The 18,517-nt window shown below is 40.4% G+C and overlaps 1 protein-coding gene across 2 annotated transcripts in view; it reads right to left on the reverse strand.

The window, feature by feature from the left end:
- Positions 1-725: 725 nt before the first annotated feature.
- aco1 (aconitase 1, soluble) overlaps positions 726-18,517 on the reverse strand; it is a 30,434-nt gene continuing 12,642 nt past the window's right edge. For both annotated transcript variants that reach the window (XM_042332661.1, XM_042332667.1), the window contains 16 exons: positions 18,030-18,213; positions 16,726-16,865; positions 16,010-16,181; positions 14,731-14,831; positions 13,274-13,390; positions 12,883-13,042; positions 10,315-10,450; positions 9,360-9,444; positions 8,144-8,300; positions 7,658-7,782; positions 7,180-7,284; positions 6,508-6,650; positions 5,136-5,283; positions 3,142-3,264; positions 2,088-2,273; positions 726-1,101 (listed from right to left, as the gene is read on the reverse strand). In XM_042332661.1, the coding sequence (XP_042188595.1) occupies positions 985-1,101; positions 2,088-2,273; positions 3,142-3,264; positions 5,136-5,283; positions 6,508-6,650; positions 7,180-7,284; positions 7,658-7,782; positions 8,144-8,300; positions 9,360-9,444; positions 10,315-10,450; positions 12,883-13,042; positions 13,274-13,390; positions 14,731-14,831; positions 16,010-16,181; positions 16,726-16,865; positions 18,030-18,213 (2,199 nt within the window). In that variant the 3' untranslated portion in view covers positions 726-984. The remainder of the gene's footprint in view (positions 1,102-2,087; positions 2,274-3,141; positions 3,265-5,135; positions 5,284-6,507; positions 6,651-7,179; positions 7,285-7,657; positions 7,783-8,143; positions 8,301-9,359; positions 9,445-10,314; positions 10,451-12,882; positions 13,043-13,273; positions 13,391-14,730; positions 14,832-16,009; positions 16,182-16,725; positions 16,866-18,029; positions 18,214-18,517) is intronic.

Genomic DNA, 18,517 nt, shown 5'->3' on the forward strand with positions numbered 1-18,517 from the left:
GGCATCCTGTTCAACCCTCAACTGTCCCCCACATCCATGCCATGACCCATTCTGCTTTCCCCCAATTCCGCCACTGCCTCACCCCGCAGATTGCCAAAACCATCATGCATGCCTTCACTACATCAGTCTCGATTATGGCAACACCCTGCTTTTCAGCCTCTGATTTCAGAACTCTTCCCTCCACAAGATCATCCAGAACTCTGCAGCTCATGTCCTCTCTCACACCAGACTCTGTGACCCCCATCACCCTTTCTCAGCTCCACTGGCTCATCATTCCTCAGAGGATAGAATTCAAAATTCTCGGCCTCACCTTCAAGGCCCTCCATGGTCCTGCCCATGCCTACCTATTAACCCCTTATCAACCTGTCCACTCCCTTCGCTCAGCAAGCTCTGGACCTGCCCGTCCCACCATTGGCTGTTGGGCCTTCAGCCTCTCTGCCCCCACCCTCTGGCACTCCAACCCACATTCCCTTTGCCTCGCTTGCCTCATTCAAGGCACATCTTAAGACCACCACTTCAACCGTGCCTTCAGCTACCCGCTCCGCCCTCCAAACTCCCTGATGCCTGATCCCAGCACACCTCCCCCATATCGCTCAGGTCCTAATCCCTGACTGTTCAGCACCATGGGACATCCTCCCGATGTGAAAGGCGCTTTACAAATGTAATTTTGTGTTGTACATCATCAGAAGATATTTTGCATTTACTTTTTAAAGGACACCAATACAGTCCTTTCAAATGTGCTTTAATATTTTGTTTTAATTTAAACAGTGGATGATTTTCAAAAATAAATGTTGTCACGACTTAACCTTTCCTCGCTGGTCAACAAATGAAATTTTAAAAAGTTTATAGATTTTAAAAAATGCTCCAACAATGGACATTTCATACACCAACCAGAACAGTCATTGCTATAACATGAAAGACAAATGGGATTTGGACCATAATTAGTGCTTTGCTGTTTGTCTGACACGGCCCCCTCATCATTACCTAATTTGACAGTGTTTTGCGAATCATATAGTTTAGAATACCACCATGGAGGAAATAGGTCAGCTCTACATCAGTGTCGAACCTCATGATGGCTTGAAAGATCTTGCCTGTGTCAAGCTGAGGGAGAAAAAATACATTTGGTTCAGATATTTACACATTTAGTAAAGTTACATAAACCGAAAGATAAAAGTTGACCAACTCAAAAAGCTGATCCTAAACTCTATCTTTATAGGTAGGTTCAGTGATTTGATTATACCCAGATTGGATGACAACTTTCATGACTTGCAGTACAAGGGCTGAGAGAAGGATTGATCTTATTAAAGCTTTTTGTAGCCTAAACATTAGACAATAATAAGAATTTGATTCAGTGCCTTTCATATCAGGAGGATGTCTCAAACCATTTCAACAGAATTTTACTCTAAAGTGTAGTGCTTGTATTCTGTAGGTGAATGCAGTTATCAATTTGCACACAATGTACTACAAATTGGGCCCCAAATTCAGCATAGGAAGGTGAACATTTGGTTTAGAATGAACTTCTTTATCCAGAGAAACAGATTGGTCAGAAAGGAAGTGGATCGAGTGCAGATTTTTGTGGGGATGAGGAAGATTCATAAGCAATTAATAATAACACTGTGACCATGATCATCTTCCAACCTGCAACTTTGCACTGCACGAACAATGAACAGAGCTTGGTGAAGGGCAATGTCACAGGATTTTTGTTGGGTGGTGGTGGGGAACGTGGAGAGAAAAAGTTATCAGGCAAAGTTTTCAGATTCAGTTGTTTCCGGCTCAAAAATTGTTTTAGAATCAAACTTATAAATAAAAGATTCAACTGATACCACAGTAGACTAAGACAACATAACAGAAAACTGGGAGAGCTGGAAACTAAGACACCTAAGGGGCTAAAAGAGTAAGCTGGGACACTGTGACCCAACACAGAAGGTGGTCAAAACTATTCAAGCTTATATATAAGCTCCATTGCTCAAACCTGGGGATATCCAGTGTATGTCAACCAATAGCAAACTGGTCCTATCTTATCTTAGTTGTTTCTTAAACAAGATGGACTAACGAAAGTGCTTCCAGTAATAATGACTAGCATTTACCCTAATCTCCATGCTCATTCTTGGCTTCAACAGTTCAGGAATGATAAGAGTGTAACGTTCGCGGCCTGTCAGTTCCAGGGTGTCAGCAGTCTGTCCTGGCAGATATTCCAGGGGAATTATCCCCATTCCTACAAGGTTGCTCCGGTGAATGCGTTCGTAGCTCTCAGCGATGACAGCTTTGACTCCCTGGGAAAGAAGAGATTATTCAATTTACAAAATCTGGACCTCAAGCTCAAGGTTTAATAAGATAATAATAATTCTTGCATTTGATATAACGCCTTATCACATTGTTCAGGCGTCACAAAGCATTTCACAAATATACTGTAAAATGAATCGACTATTTTGTGGGCGAAGTGCGGCAGCCAATTGCACACAGCAGTTTCCCACAAACAGTCACGGATTGAGTGACCACATTTTAATGGTTTTTAAAATGGATTATTATCCCCAGAAAAAAATCCACCAATTGACTAACAACCGGGTTCCTACTTACTGCTAGGTAAATAGAGATGTGTGGAGTAAATTAATATCAAGTTTCCATTAGAGCAAAATTAATTATGCTGCAACACATAATCTTGTCAAATCTGATTCAAAATATCTAATAAAATCTTGCATAATCTTTCTTAGATAGGTAATAAAAGGCGTTGTCTAGTCAGTCCCACAAAACGGGTGCTGACTAAGATTAGACTCTGAAAACTCATAAGATGTAACATGATGTACATCAGCATCTAAACTTTGTTTTTTTTAAAAAAAAACTCTTCCTCCTCAAACCCCCACAATTTGGCAAACTCCTAATGGAAAATGGCCATTAGAATACCAGCCTCAACACAGTCTGCAGAACTACCCCATTTAAATTATCCTAACCTCCCCTTTCACGTGGGGAGGAAGTCCCAAAGCAACCTGAAAATCAAATCAGTAGGACAGAAAGGAACATAACAGAAGACATACATATGTATTCAAGAATTCCATCAGTGCCACCCCTCTCTCAAATTGACATCCCAGCTCAGAACAACAGGGATTAGAGTGTACTCTGCACTGCAGAAAACAAACAACTCACCAGTAAGTAGGGGCCCTTTGCTGCCCAGTCTCTTGAACTGCCCGATCCATATTCCTTACCAGCCAGGATAATGAGAGGATAACCCTCCTGCTGATAGCGATCTGCAGCATCATATATATCAAGCTGTCACCAAGGGAGAAAAGGCATTGTGTTCATTGTGTTCAGAAAAGATGGGGAACTATAGGCCAGTTAGTTTCACATCAGTGATAGGAAAAAATTTAGAATCATTGATTAAGGATATGGTAGTGCGGTATTTAGGGGAACACAATATAATTAGGCCAAGTCAACATGGCTTTACAAAAGGGAAGTCATGTTTGACAAATCTCATAGAATTTTTTNAGGATATTTCAAGTAAACTAGATAAAGGTGAATAATGGAATACTGTGTGCAGTTTTGGTCTCCTTATTTAAGGAAGGATGTACTTGCCTTGGAGGGGGTGCAGCGTAGATTTACTAGGTTAGTACCAGGGATGAAGGGGATGAGTTACGAGGATAGGCTGATCAATTTGGGCCTATGTTCTCTAGAATATAGAAGAATTAGAGGGGATCTTATAGAAACCTACAAGATCATCAAAGAGCATGATAGAGTAGATAGTGGGAGATTGTTTCCCCTGGTTGGAGAAACTAAAACCAGGGGTCACAACCTTAAAATCAGAAGCCAACCCTTTCGCACTGAGTTGAGGAAGAACTTCTTCACTCAAAGGGTGGTGAATGTATGGAACTCACTACCCCAAAGGGCCGTTGACGCTCAGTCCTTGAACATATTCAAGACTGAGATAGATAGATTTCTTATTGCAAAAGGGATTAAGGGATATGGGGATAAGGCAGGGTCAGGTTATTAGCTGGAGTTACATTAGAAGATCAGCCATGATTGAATGGTAGGGCAGGCTCGAAGGGCCAAATGGCCTACTGCTGCTCCTACATGTTATGCTATGTTCAGAATTCAAATAGAGGGCAGAGATTTCAAATTAAAAAGTCTCCAGTTGGATCAGCTTTGAAGGATCTTTAATCTCAGAGCAGCAATAACAACTAAAACATCACATTTCTATAGTGGCTTTCACGTTGGGAGGATGTCCCAATGCACTCACTGGACAGTCAAGGATTTGGACCTGAGCGGGGGGTAGAGAGTAGGGAGGATAGGCATATGAGGATGTCCGAAAGTGTGGTCCAAGAGAAGGGTCTTGAAATGGGCGAAATACAGTAAATATTTGGAACAAACTCACAGCTAAAGCAGTGCATGGCACATTGATTAACTACTTCCAAAACCACTGGATAAATACCCACTTGAGAACAGACTGAGGTGGACAAATGCCCAAAGGATTATAGTGATTTCTATGCAGCTGCAGTGGGCAGGGAGAGTTAAATGTCAGTGAAGCAGAGTCCAGGGTTGAGATAGAATATTCATCAACTTCGAAGTTCAGAAAGTGCCACTGTTGAAATATTCCACCCAACCCCTACCATAGGTGATAGTCCAAGTTTTGACCTATCTTGTGAAGAGAGGGGGCTAAGTAAGCAGGATATATCCCTCCAGGGAAAGAGTGTGCATTCCATTCCACAATCTTATCTCTGGTATTTCCATGTGTAGGTGGGATGTTTGGAATTCTTAATTTGTTTTGGAAACTCTTAAGCATGGTGATGGGTTTCCGCATGTGTCAGACACCCAGCTGAGCAAAGAGAGAGGGCTAGGTGGGCTGAAAGGGCTTTTCTCATACAGTAGCTGGAGAATAAAAAAGGAGAGTTCGCAAAGTACTGTACTTGTTGCTTGTAAACTCATCTCTATATATTATTCTTCTGTTTCGTAAATCTATTGAACTTTGCACAAATTCTGATGGCGGTCTTCTTTGTGTCTACAGGTTTTATGAAGAGAACTGGAAATGTTTCATTATAAGCTCAATGCATGGGCTATTGTGTATCTGCTGATACAGAGATAAGCATCTGGTGCATGTCCAGAGACCCCAGTGTGTGACAGAGAGGAAACTCCAATTTCTGACTTACCGTTTCTTCAGAAGGGAAGTGAAGGGTCTGCGGTGCCTGCTTATTCAGGAATTTATTAAACAGACGGATGTTTGCAAACGTCCCCCGTGACATTACTGCATCATTACCTCTACGGGATCCATAGGAGTTGAACATTCGAGGTGTTAACCTAAAGGGATGAATTATACTCTTGCTAATATTAAATAAAATTTTTTAATAAACTGTTCAGTTTATAAAGCCCCCGCACCGTCTTGTTTATAAAGCCCCCTCAATGCTCTGTCCTTGATCCTTTCCCCTTCTCTTCAACATATACGTGCTACCTCTTGGTGACATCATCTGCAGATATGGGGTCAACTTCCACATGAAACCCAACTCTACCTCTCTGCCTCCACACCTCAGGCAATGGCAGCATCACCATCCATGAATGCACACTCCATCTCACTGAGCCAGTCCAGAATCTTAGCTTCTTGTTTGACCCTCAACTGTCCTTTCCATCTCACATCCATGGCATGCCCCTTCCTGCCTTCGCCCACCTCTGAAACATCACCCAGCTTCACCACTGCCTCAACCCTCAGGCTGCCGAGATCCTCATCCATGCATTCGTTAAATGTAGGCTCGACTGCTCCAACTCTATTCTTGTAGGCCTCCCCATCTCGTCCCTCTACAAGCTGCAGATCGCACAGAATTCTGCAGATTGTGTCCTCTCCCGCACCAAGCTCTGTGACCTTATCACCTCCTCCCGGCTCCACTGGCTCCCCATCCTCCAGAGGATAGTGTTCAAAATTCTCCTCTACCATGCCTTCGGTCACCCTCCTACCCTAAGCTCCCTGCCCTTCACCCCTCCTGATCCCAAACGCACCCTGGTCAAACTCCCTGACTTTCCATGCCTTGGGACGTCCTCCCAACATGAAAGGCGCTATACTAAATGTAAACATTATTATTAAGATTGTGCAGAATTTTGGAAGATTTTGGAAAATCCTTAAATTCAGAGTTAGTTCAAAGCTGGTTTTCCTGAGTTTTTAATCAAGTTTTGAAACAATTCCTTTCAAGCCTCATTTATGCAGTTTAGAAGCACCTTTCTTCCTCTGCCTCTCATGCGAATTACATTTTGTTTAATTCATACAGTAAAAACTAAACTCTAACTGCATAAACATTGGAGTAAGAGATTGCATTCACAGATCGCAAGCTAAGTACTCTGTTATTTCATTAGCACTTTGAGATGGCTCAAAGATGTGATAAGCCACTATATCAAATGCAAGGATTATTATTATTAGTTTAAATTTTCACTGCAACAATTCTCATTAACCCCGCACTTGATCAAACACACTAAATCTATAGGCATACTCTGTAAGTGCCAATTCAAATATTAAATCATTTTAAGATCTTTGCTCACCCCCGGTCAGTTAAGTAGCGAGCAGCTGGGCTGTTTCTAGCAATATTCCCTGCTGGAGAGATGTGGTCTGTAGTCACCGAATCACCCAGGTTCAAAAGTACATAGGCATCAACAATGGACTTTGGAGCCTGAAGAGCCAGAGTCTAAAGGAAATTAAAAAAAGGACAATAACTGATTTAAAAAATATACCCTACTATTACAATGTAATGTATGATGAGTAGTCACACTTACTGCAGTGTTAATTTATTTCAGTCTGAACAACTGATGTAAAATAAAGCAAGCCACACTTATGGCTCCCTGTTCTATATCACTGTTCTCTCAAATAAAATACATTTACACTAATGCGAGCACTAGAGTTTGTGCAAGATTAGACATTCCAAATCACTTTCAAATTCACCTTTCAAAAACATTCACAAGCAGTATTCATTCAGTATCTTGTATAATTCCCAACGTACAAAATTTAACTTAAATCTACATTTCCACAGATAGCTTTGCTGATCACAATCTGGCTCTGATTACCCAGGCAATTAATCAGAGAAAATGCAAGCCAGAAGCATGGTTAAATACAAAGAATTAATATATTTTAGTACAAATTGGAGGTTGAAGGAAAATCTGTTCCTATTTAACACTTAATTGCATTTGCTGCATTGAAGTCTAACTTTATTTACGTACCAAGTTTTCAAAAAATGGTGGTGACTTGATGTAGGTTGAGTTGGGATTCCATGTGTACAGCTCATCACCAGGGGCATTCAAAGCATTCCAACGTTCATTTCGTTTCTAGAGAAAAAAATCTAAATTAAATTCCTGTGAAAAAAAATCTAAATTAAAAAAGGGCTAATGGACGTTTCCTCATGCGCAGCTTCTAATGCTGTGCTCAGCCTGTAGCTTGACCTGAATTGATTGCTGTCTGACTGGCACTGAAAAAGACCCACCCTATTTTGAGGTGCCTCGCAGCTACATCTTTTCTGCCAGTGAGTGCTTCCAACTGGTGCATTCACTACAAACCGTCATAAAGGCACAACAACGGCACATACAAAATTAAAAGGTCCTCTGATTGGGTTGGACAGGGATTGGCATTTGTGAATGAAAATGCCCCGGTGACATGGCCTGGAGGTCAGCACCTCCACTTAAGTGGTGAGACTCAGTTTACCTCAATCTTCTGATAAACCTCCTTGAACATGGCAGGAATAACAAACTTCCTCTCCACAACTTGGACTTCTTCCCTGGTCGGCCAAATATCCCTTAGATAGATTTCTCTTCCTTCCACACCAACACCTGAAGGAGAGGGAGAACAGGCCAAGTGTAAACACTCTAAAACACACAGCTTGGCTGCATGTGAGCGACACCAACTTTCCCTCCTTTTCACAGGATGAATATCTGACAGTAAATAATGGTCACCACACAGAACAGGACAACCTTGGATTACTACATACAATACCAGCCTCCGGTCTCTTTAGAGCCAGATCAGCTCGAGACTCCACTTTAAACAGCATAATATATTTTAATGTGCTTCCTATTGCTTAATATTAAAGCAACATTTGAAAAACTCAATACAGTTACAGAGCAAGTTTTCAAAGTGAGGTAGAAATCATGTTAACAATGAAAGGGATCAGAATCACTTTCTGAAACTACTTACCCAATGGCTCTTTTTCAAAGTCGATGGTGACACTCCCGGCTATGGCATATGCAATAACCAATGGGGGTGAAGCCAAATAATTGGCACGTGTATTGGGATGAACGCGACCTTCAAAATTTCTGTTCCCAGACAGGACTCCAACTGCCACAAGGTCACTCTGTACAGACGAAGGTTGCAAATGAAAAGATCGCAAAAGGCACCAGGAATAATCATATTTACTTTCACAGTTAATCTCTAATCTCTAATTACATAACAAATGTAATGTAATCATCCTTGCATTTGATACAGTACCTTATCATGTCGTTGAGAGTTTCAAAATGCTTCACAGAATATACTGTAAAAATGAATTAACTGTATTATTACCCCTAGAAAGCGATCTGTCAATTGACTAACAAATGGGTTCCACTTACTGCTAGTTAAGCAAAGGCATGTAGAGTAAGAAAACTTGCCTAATGTTTCATCCTGCCTGGGAATCGAACCAGGTCCTCTCGCTTGCGAGGCGAGTGCTGCCAACCATTATGCTAAAGGACTCCAACAAATATATAAGTCCTCCCAACCACCCAAGTATGTCTCCCTCAAACACTTCTAAAGCTAAAGTACTTCCAGGAAATCGCACATTTAAAAATTTTTTGTAACTAGGAAGTTAAAATTAGCTGTTACCTAAACAGCTGGTAAGTGCACAATTCTTAGAATGCAAGATCATGAGATCTGAGGCCATTTGGTGGTCAATTACAGAATAGGTTCTCTTCTAGAAAAGGCTTAATATTAATAATCACCTCTAGTGAGTTTTAATCCCTCTATTTCATCTCTATCATCTATCACCCATAACTTTGGGGGTAAATGTATTCATGGTACTGTACAGGTTTCCACAGTGCACTGACCAACAACTGAAAGTTGTGGAAGAACGATGATAATTGTATTCAGAAATAATTAATTGTGTTCAGTATAAGTGTTTAACTGCATTTAGACGTCCAAAGGATTGGTGTGTGTGAGCTCCATCATTTTCATGGCAGATGTTCGATGGGATATCTTCCATGACATGATGAGTCACAAGACAAAATGCATCTCTGACAAGTTGTTTCAGCTCCTCCGTAATCTCATATCACTGCAACACTGAAGTGTCATCCTTGCTCTACACTTTTGGTGATATCCCGGCGAATAAGCACCTTTTTTCAACAGTATGCTCTTCCGTGTTTTACTACAATATTATTATTACCTTTGTAATTGCTTCCACAACAGTCTCTGGGAGAGGACCACTGTTGCCAATGCAAGTCATGCATCCATATCCAACAACATCAAACCTAAGGCCAGGAAACATTATATTGAATAACTAAACACGAGAAAGTCCTACTCTGCCAGCATATCGTTTCTCAAATTAAACCAAATTAATCCAAATGCAAGAACATAAAAGGAAATATCACAGCATGAAGAAGGCACCAGTAGCAAATCTCAGCCAGTATTGGTACTGAATGCAAAGGATCTGCCAGTTGTCCTGTAGGGAATATAGTGGAGCATTTCCCCATGGGGATCCTCCATTCTATTCAACCTCCTCCTGCATATGAAGCTGTATGCTGGCAAACAGTCAATATACAATATCAAGGCCACAGAGATGGTTTTCAACATTAAATTATGCAAAAAATGAAACTACAAAAACAACAAGAAATTACATTTATATATCGCCTTTCGTATCGGAGAGCATCCCAAGTTGCTGGACAGTTGAGGGTTTAGACCCAAGCTGGAGTTGGAATCAAGTGGAGTAGAGGTTAGGCGAGTGGGGGTGGAAGTATGGCCGAAGCCATGGTCAAAGAAGATCACGAGAAGGGTCTTGAAGGAGGCGAGAGAGGAGTGAGGCGGAGGGATTCAGGGATGGAGATTACTTCCTTATGGGTTGCCATCGCTGTCACTTTCTGTTTGCTGCATGAGTACAAAGAAGGAAGGGAGGTAGGTGGTGACCTAATGACCTGGAAATGGGCCACACTGAGGTCCACACTGTAACCAAATTCTCGTTATAAAGTAGTTAATTACCGACGGGTCTGTACTGTGATTGCGCATAAACATCAAAGAGGGTAAGAAGTAATAAATCACTGTTACAATAACTCATCTTGTTCATTAGAAAACATATCAAATGCTTTCAGAATTCCTCTACAGAATAAGAAACTCATGGGGCTTACCCTAATTTGGAGAGGTACGGCATGACTCCACTCTCCTTCAAATAGTAGGTAACTACACCACTTCCTGGAGACAAACTGGTTTTGATGTAGTGTTTGACATTCAGGCCAGCTTCAACTGCTTTCTTAGCCAACAGCCCTGCAAAATTAACCTCATTATGCAGCCTCAGAACTAAATATATTTCTTAAGAAGTTACAGAATTTCATCTTTAAAATTAAGACTGATTTAAGAATTCACCACATTCTAGATGCTCTAAACACCCAAGTAAATATGGTAAATCTACATCCAGGTAGAATTTTACACCCAAGGAAGTAAAAAGTAAACGAAAAATTAATTCAAAATCATTTATAATGATCCTGGGCAAGACACAACTGAAATTTTAAAAACTTTTATGTCCAATATTTTTGTGCACCTGTATAGTGATTGTGTGAAGCCATAATCATACCTCTCGATGAAGAGATGGAATACAGAATACATCATGATCTAGGGAGGTTTGAAATACTAAACTAGGTGCATCTTAGAAAATTGCAATAGCATCAAAGAAAATAATTATGCCCAAATCATACCAGTTAATAATAATCCTTGCATTTGATATAGCACCTTTCATGTCAAAACAACATCTCAAAGTGCTTCACAAGATATACTGTAAAGTGTAGCGACTTTGTACTTTGTAGGCAAATGCAACAGCCAATTTGCACACAGCAATGTCCCACAAACAGCCATGAAGTGAATGACCAATTGTACCTAGAATCTAGATTGCTGACTAGAACTCCAGGAGAGAAAAACTCCCTTCTCTTTGATGCATCTTTAACATCCACCTGGTCAGACAAACGTGCAAAGTATTGATGTGGGAGTTGAACCCACATCAGAGGTGAGAATGCTACCTTCTGGGCCAAGCTGACGCCACTTGATGGTAAGTATGCATAAACGGATTTCTCAATTTATTTCTGTACTGGTGCTAAAATTTTGTTTGTACTGAATGAACACTGCAAAACAAAGTGCCAACCTGTTAAATAGCATTTGAACCAGAGAGTGGGACCTCTGGAACAAAGTATTAAATACACCCATAGAAACGGAATTTGCTCTTCTGTAAACTCCTATACACCATCGGTGACCAAACAAGTGGTTTGCTCTCAGGCCTACTACCACTAGGTGGTGTACGAGAAACCTCCAGAGTGTCTGACTCCCTGATTTTCCCTGCTTTTCTGTGAGAAGGGATCAAAGGACTGAATTTCCTCACTGTTTACTACCTCTTTAATAACATTGCCTAAAACTTCAAGATCACGCAATTCTATGAAGTCCTTAAAACCAAATTTAATACATTTCAGAATTTTTAAAAATGCTATATTTTATGACAGTGGTATTAAGGATTACACATCTCTGTTGTTCACTAACCGTAACCTCACAGTCGGGAGGTACATCTAACCTCCGTGTGAGACACTTCCTGGAATTCCTATACTTGGAGACACCCGACATTCGACTTCTCAAATGCCCTCTTTGCCGTTCTCCCCCAGCTCCACCATACACAGGATCCATCTGATCCAAAACTCTACCTCCCGCATACTCACACCAGCTCTAGTCAGGCTCCACTGGCTCCCTATCGCTGAACGGATCGATTTCAAGATCCTTTCACTCGTTTTAAAATCCCTTTATGCCCTGGCACTTCCCTACCTCTTCGACCTGCTTGCCTCCCAACCCACTGCCTCCGGCCATCTGCATGTCCCTTGTGCCCTCCGTTCCACCATTGGTGGCCGTGCTTTCAGCCACTAGACCTCGAAACAATGGAACACTCTTCCTCTAACCCTCTGCCCTGCCCCTTCCTTCCACATCTTCAGATCTTGCCTGAAGACCTTCCTATTCTACCGTCCCCTTCGGTCATCTCCCCCTCAGCTTGGAGTCGTGCTCCACCACTATCAAGCGCTCTGGGAGGGGCACTATATAAATACAAGTTGTTGTTGATAAGTTACATTTACAACTGGTGAAATAAGCTCTGTCATGGCTACCTGTTACATCTCCAATCATGACTGATTATGATAACCCTTGCACTTACAACTAACCTCTGATTAGCTTGACTTAGTTCGCAATATTCATGCTTATGGGTCAGAAGATTATGGTTCACGTCGCACATCAGCACTCGAGTTTAATGTCAAGACTGACACTCCATTGTAGTTTTGAGGATTCACTATATTGTTGGAGTTGAATCCTTTGGAGGAGATGTTAAGCCAAGATCTCACTTGCCTATTCAAGTGGAAGTTACGTATTCAAAAAGAGTGTCTTCTTATCTGGGTCGAATAATCCTCCAGATAAACTTGTCGTTCACTTTGCTGTTTGCTGTCTGTAAACCAATTACCTCGTTTGCCTATAAATACACAATCACTATACTTGACAGCAATTCCCTGGAAGGTGATATCAACAGCAAAAATTATTATTATAATAATTTAATCATTACTTCCAGGTCACCCGTCACTCTGATTGTTTTTAAAAAATCCAGTTTATTTACTGAAGATGACATGTGTAAAACACTCGATTTCAAACGTACATAGATGATTTAAACACTGGTTGACAAGTACCTGCTCCCAGCATTACGGATGGGTTGCTGGTGTTAGTGCAGCTGGTGATGGCAGCAATCACAACTGAACCGTGAGACAGCTCATACTCCTGCTCATTGTACTGAAACTTCACCTTGTCTTCGAGACGCGCAGATGGAATCTGGAATCCTTTAAATCCTTGCTGAATTTAAAGAACGGGGGGTGGGGGTGGGATTCAAATTATTTCAATTCGAATAAAATACAGGTGGCCAAAAAACTTTGCAAACCTTGTCCAGCAAATACACAAGGTGACCATAATGTGAACATTTCCAAGTCTGACAGCAAAAATAGCGACAAGAACCCATTTTGTGTCTAATAAAATGTTTGCTAGGTTTTACATTTCCGATGATATACAATTGCATTTAAAGCTCACCTTTGCAACCAAGCAGCTTGCAAAATCTGTCTTCATATCTGACACAGATACTTTGTCCTGAGGTCTTTTGGGGCCACTGCAGCATGAGACCACAGAGCTGAGGTCTAGATCCACAACCTGCACAGAACAAAATGATATCACAGTTGCTCAGTTTGCGAAAACACAATATGTATTGGAACAAACTATATAGCTCCTCCTGCAAAAACTTTGGTGAAAAAAATGCTTGATTTGGAAGAAAGTTTCAGTTTTTTTACCTAATGCAATGATTTACTGAAGCGCAAATTCACTTATAATGTGGTTGCACTGTGCACCCCATTTGCTGTGCATGCGAGCTAGCTTTTTTGTGCTAAAATAGCCTATTTCTGGTTCATTATATCATCTCAACATCACTTCTTGCTTTGCTGTAAAGGGATAATGTAAGAAGTGAAATTGGAAGATCTAATGACACAGAAGTTGGCCATTTTGAGTTTCCTCCGCTATCAAAAAAAACCTGAATCATTAAGTCATTGACAACATCACTTACAGCATTCACAGGATATACTGCATATTGTAGTGACTGTGTATTTTGTGGATGAATACCTGGAATTAAGTGTCCAGCTCTATGTTGAGACTTGTAGGTCACAGAAAATAAGAACATAGGATCAGGAGTACGTCATTCAGCTCCTCAAGCCTGTTTTGCAATTCTATCAGATCATGGCTGATCTGTACCTCCAATTAAAGAAGTGGCTAAAATCCAATGAACCAGAAGTCAGACACTTTTTCTTTAGCTCAGAGAACCAGCCAGTCCATAAGTCTGGCAGGGTTTATGCACAGTAAAATCCACTGTCACTACAAAGCAGTTTGGGATTTTATAGCTCCCATGGTAGTAACAATAATAATCATTGCATTTGATGCAGCAACGATCATGTCAAAATGTCTCAAAAGGTTTCATATATATTTGCTGTTTAGCCTAGTGACCCTGTGAAATGTAGTGACTGTGTATTTGTAGGCAAACGCAGCAGCCAATTTGTGAACAGAAAGATCCCACAAAGAACCATAAAGTGAATGACCAATTTTATTTGCAGGATTGTTAGCCAGAACACTGGGAGAAACTCCCTTTTGAGAAGTGCCATGGAATCTTTAACATCCACCTGTACAGCAGACAGGAACTCAATTTAACATCTCATCTAAAGGATTCACCTCCAACAATGTAGTGGTCCCCCAGTACTGCCCCGGAATGCCAGCCCAGACTGTGACCTAAAAGTCCCAACCTAGAGCTGGACACTTAATTCTAGGTATTCATCCACAAAATACACAGTCACTACAATATGCAGTATATCCTATGAAGCGCTTTGAAACATCCTTCCAATGTGAAAGGTGATATATCAAATGTTAGGATTATTATTATTTTATTAACATACAAGTGCTCTTAAGCATTCTAAGAATTCAATCACCTGAAAATGCAGTATCACCTTTACCTGAGTAAATTCTGGATCCTGAGATGGGTCGCTGAAATCTCTGAACATGCTGACAGCTTTGAGGTATTTTTCAATATAATTGAGCTTTTCTTCACTTCGACCTTCAATAAAAGACAAAAACAATGAATACACGACTGACTGCTCCTGAACCTATAAGAGCAGATATTTTTAAATGTTAGAGAAAAAAATGGTTCTAAGACACAGCTCAAGCAATCCAGGGGAAAGGGAAGGAAATAATCATCACAATTATGCAAAATAAATGAATTTATGAACTCTGCTATAGTTCAATAAAAGGGTAAATGGTTTCTTGTTAAACAAGAAACTAACTAGCTGCAGACACAATGTCAATATGCACAGTTGGACAAACACTTTTTTTTAATCCAACTAAGTCACTCAATAATTTTTGGAATAAGGTTTTTCCTTTCCTCCTCTCCCCATTTCATCACATACAAGCCTCACACATCTCTTAGAGTTAGAGTGCAATTCATAGGCCACCTGTTGAGAAGTTTCTGGCCTCTAGTCGATGCTTTCCCCATAAAGCCTTGCAGATGAGCAGTCGAATTAAATGGAAAATCAATCCTCCACTCCTGACACCAACCATTGGTAATGTAGTGCGCTGCTCTGGGAGTGCATATCTTCATTTTTGCTGAGTATTTTATGGAAGCATCTTAAGCAGTGCACAAAGATTAAAGATGAATTCCCTTCAACACTTCTTTCTACATTGCTTGGGAAGGGGAGTGGAGAATAATCTTTTCATTGCTAGTCTTGTAAGTCTGGTCACATCAGTTTTCCTGTAACATCCCGCATTTCTGCTAAATAGATATGCTTGTGTATAAATAGTGACTTGGACACAATACAATAACCAGAGGACTATAGCTATACCCTAGAATTGGGACATTTCATATTAGCATCAAAGGCTTCAGATTCACTCCAAGATTTGAATGTTACAGCATCTTGGGACGTCCTCCTCTCATGAAAGGCGTTATACAAATGTAATTTGTTGTTGTCGTTATAAGTCACAGTGTGAATACAGTGTTGGCACATTTCACATTGTCATTTTTTAAATTGTTACTTATTCCTATTAATACTTTTTTTAAATTCTATTCACATTTATACTTTTTTTAACCGATAAGGTAATTTCCTGGTCCTTTCTGGAAGGTGAGAAAGAAACCCAATGTTAAGGGCAATGCCTTCAGGAAAGAAGGGAAGAATGTTGGCAAAAAAAAGGTTAGTTATAGACATATTAGTTTGCTGCAGAAACATGTCTTCATGTTCATACCGGTTTGTTCCAGGTACTTCAGGTTTATTTTATCAACTGGAAAGAAAGCTGCTGTTGCACCATACTCAGGACACATGTTGGAAATAGTTGCTCTATCAGCGATGGACAGTTGCACCACACCTGGCCCAAAGAACTCAACGAATTTCCCCACAACCCCAACTTGGCGAAGATTCTTTAAAAAAATAAGGAAAAAAAACATTTGAAAACTGCAATAAATAGGCTTATCGGACTCCGGGTAACCGGAATTCATTTGTAGCCGGATGGGCCCGAAACAGAATATTTTTTAAAAATTCTGCGAACTCCCACCAGCCACTCTCTTAGCACCATCACCCCCCCCTCCCCCCCACTCGATGGCCTTCAGTGATCAGGCAGAATATCGATTTTGACTCCGTTTGAATCCCTTGAGCAGAAGATTTACTGGTATTTTTCGGGCTTGAAAAAGCCAGTATCAGCATTGTACTTACACTTAGCCAGGAATACTGGCTCATAGGATCTTCCCCACCACCCCATTGGTTCGTCCATCCAGAGTTTTTGTATATCAGTTGATTTTTTTTTTAGCTTAACACTCTTAACAGCTGTGTGGAATTAAATTCAATACTTTTGTAATTTTCCTTTGGAATTTTAGATGCTAAAGCAAAATAATAATAATAATAAATAAACTAGAACTAGAACAGATTAGTGCTGTCTGCCGGCTTTTGGCAGTGAGGTGTACTTACTTTTGTGATTGTGAGGACTATGTCTGTTGACGTCACTAAGGACCCTGGGGTGCCTAGTAGTTTATAGCCAACGACTTGAGGAAGAACCATGCTAATAGGTTGGCCCAACATCACCGCTTCAGCCTCAATGCCACCCACACCTGCAACAAAGTTTGTACCTTTATTTATTTGTAACATAAGGCAGTAGACTTCTCAAGTGGAGGAAGTATTAGACACCTAGACATCATCTACTGAATTCTAAGGACATCGAAACTACAATGTGACCAGAATCTCCAAGCCGCACATTGCTTCAAGTATACTTGACATAAACAGATAGTTACAGAATTGCCATTTGTAAACCAATCTGTATCCTAATTCTAATGTGTCGGTACAGGTATAACCAATTTTTTTGCTTGTCCTTCTTAAGTTATGCATGATTAGTCACTGCAACTTACTAGTCAGATACCAAGTGAATTGATCTTATGCTCTGTCCTACATGCAGGATGAGGAATGCCACATGTCCCTAAAAACAATGATAAACACAAGAACTGGTTATGTGCTTCAGATTCTATTAAGGCACGTCCTCACATAGCTAGAGCCACACCGAACATCTGACTACCCAACAAGCAGACACTATAATTCAATTCACATTGATGTGGTGTCTTTCACATCAGGAGGCTGTCTCAAAGCACTTGAAACTGCTGTCTGGGCACCCGAGCCGTAATATATAATAATCCATAAATTTGATATAATGCCTTATCACATCTAAAAGCACGTCACAGGATTTACTGTAAAGTGCAGTGACTGCATTTGTAGGCAAATACTATTTTATTTTAGTAGTATTAAGGCTCGTCATAACTTATTCATGTCTGAGGCACTTATGAGTATGATACTTCAAATTCACAGTGGAGATAGTCTATGTAAAATCAAGCCATTCAGATCAAGGCGTTTGTAAATGGCCAAATAAATAATTGGAAAAACTGCTATACAGAACATAGAAATGAAAGAATAAGTTGTGATGAAAGACTGCTAGAGGTTCCAAAAATGCTAATATATATATATTTTTGACGGTGCTTTTGGTCAACATCATTGATTCTCTCTTCTTTCTCTCTACTCAGTGCTCCCTATCATATCTGTTAAGCATTTCAAGATATTCATTCTACGTGGAAGGGTATATTTAAGTGTGAGTTGTTAATTCAGTGCTTAATTTAAACAGTCCAGGACAGAAAGAGTCAATCCTTCTCCCTTCAAAGGCAATAACAGTTAAATCCCACAGTACTTAATGTTTACATAGATAACCTAACAAGTGGAGACATTTTGCTTACCCCAGCCAAGAACTCCAAGACCATCGATCATTGTTGTGTGAGAATCTGTACCCACAAGGCTGTCAGGGTAGTAGAATCCATCCTGATCAAATACCACCCGGGCCAAGTACTCCAAATTCACCTGATGGATAATTCCTGAGCCAGGAGGGATAATCCTCATGTTTTGAAAACCTTTAGAACCCCACTTCAACGAAACAAAAAGGATGTTTTACAATACAATACACATTTATGTAGAGCCTTTCACATCCCAAAGCTTATTCATAGGACTGGATGTGTACCCGAGCTGTGGGGTGGGGAGTGGAGTGATGACCGAAAATGCAGTCAAAGAAGTGAGTTTTAAACCAGTCAAATTTATCTAAAAGATTAGTTTGAATCTCTATCCTCTTACACTTAAAAATAAAATAATTATTTTCAAATAAATCCCTTTAAATTGATTACTTTGTCTTGTCCACTTTTTTGTTTAACGAAAATATCTCCAATTTCCACAT

Source organism: Callorhinchus milii, unplaced genomic scaffold (assembly GCF_018977255.1).
Source record: "Callorhinchus milii isolate IMCB2004 unplaced genomic scaffold, IMCB_Cmil_1.0 Scaffold1, whole genome shotgun sequence".
NCBI lineage: Eukaryota > Metazoa > Chordata > Chondrichthyes > Chimaeriformes > Callorhinchidae > Callorhinchus > Callorhinchus milii.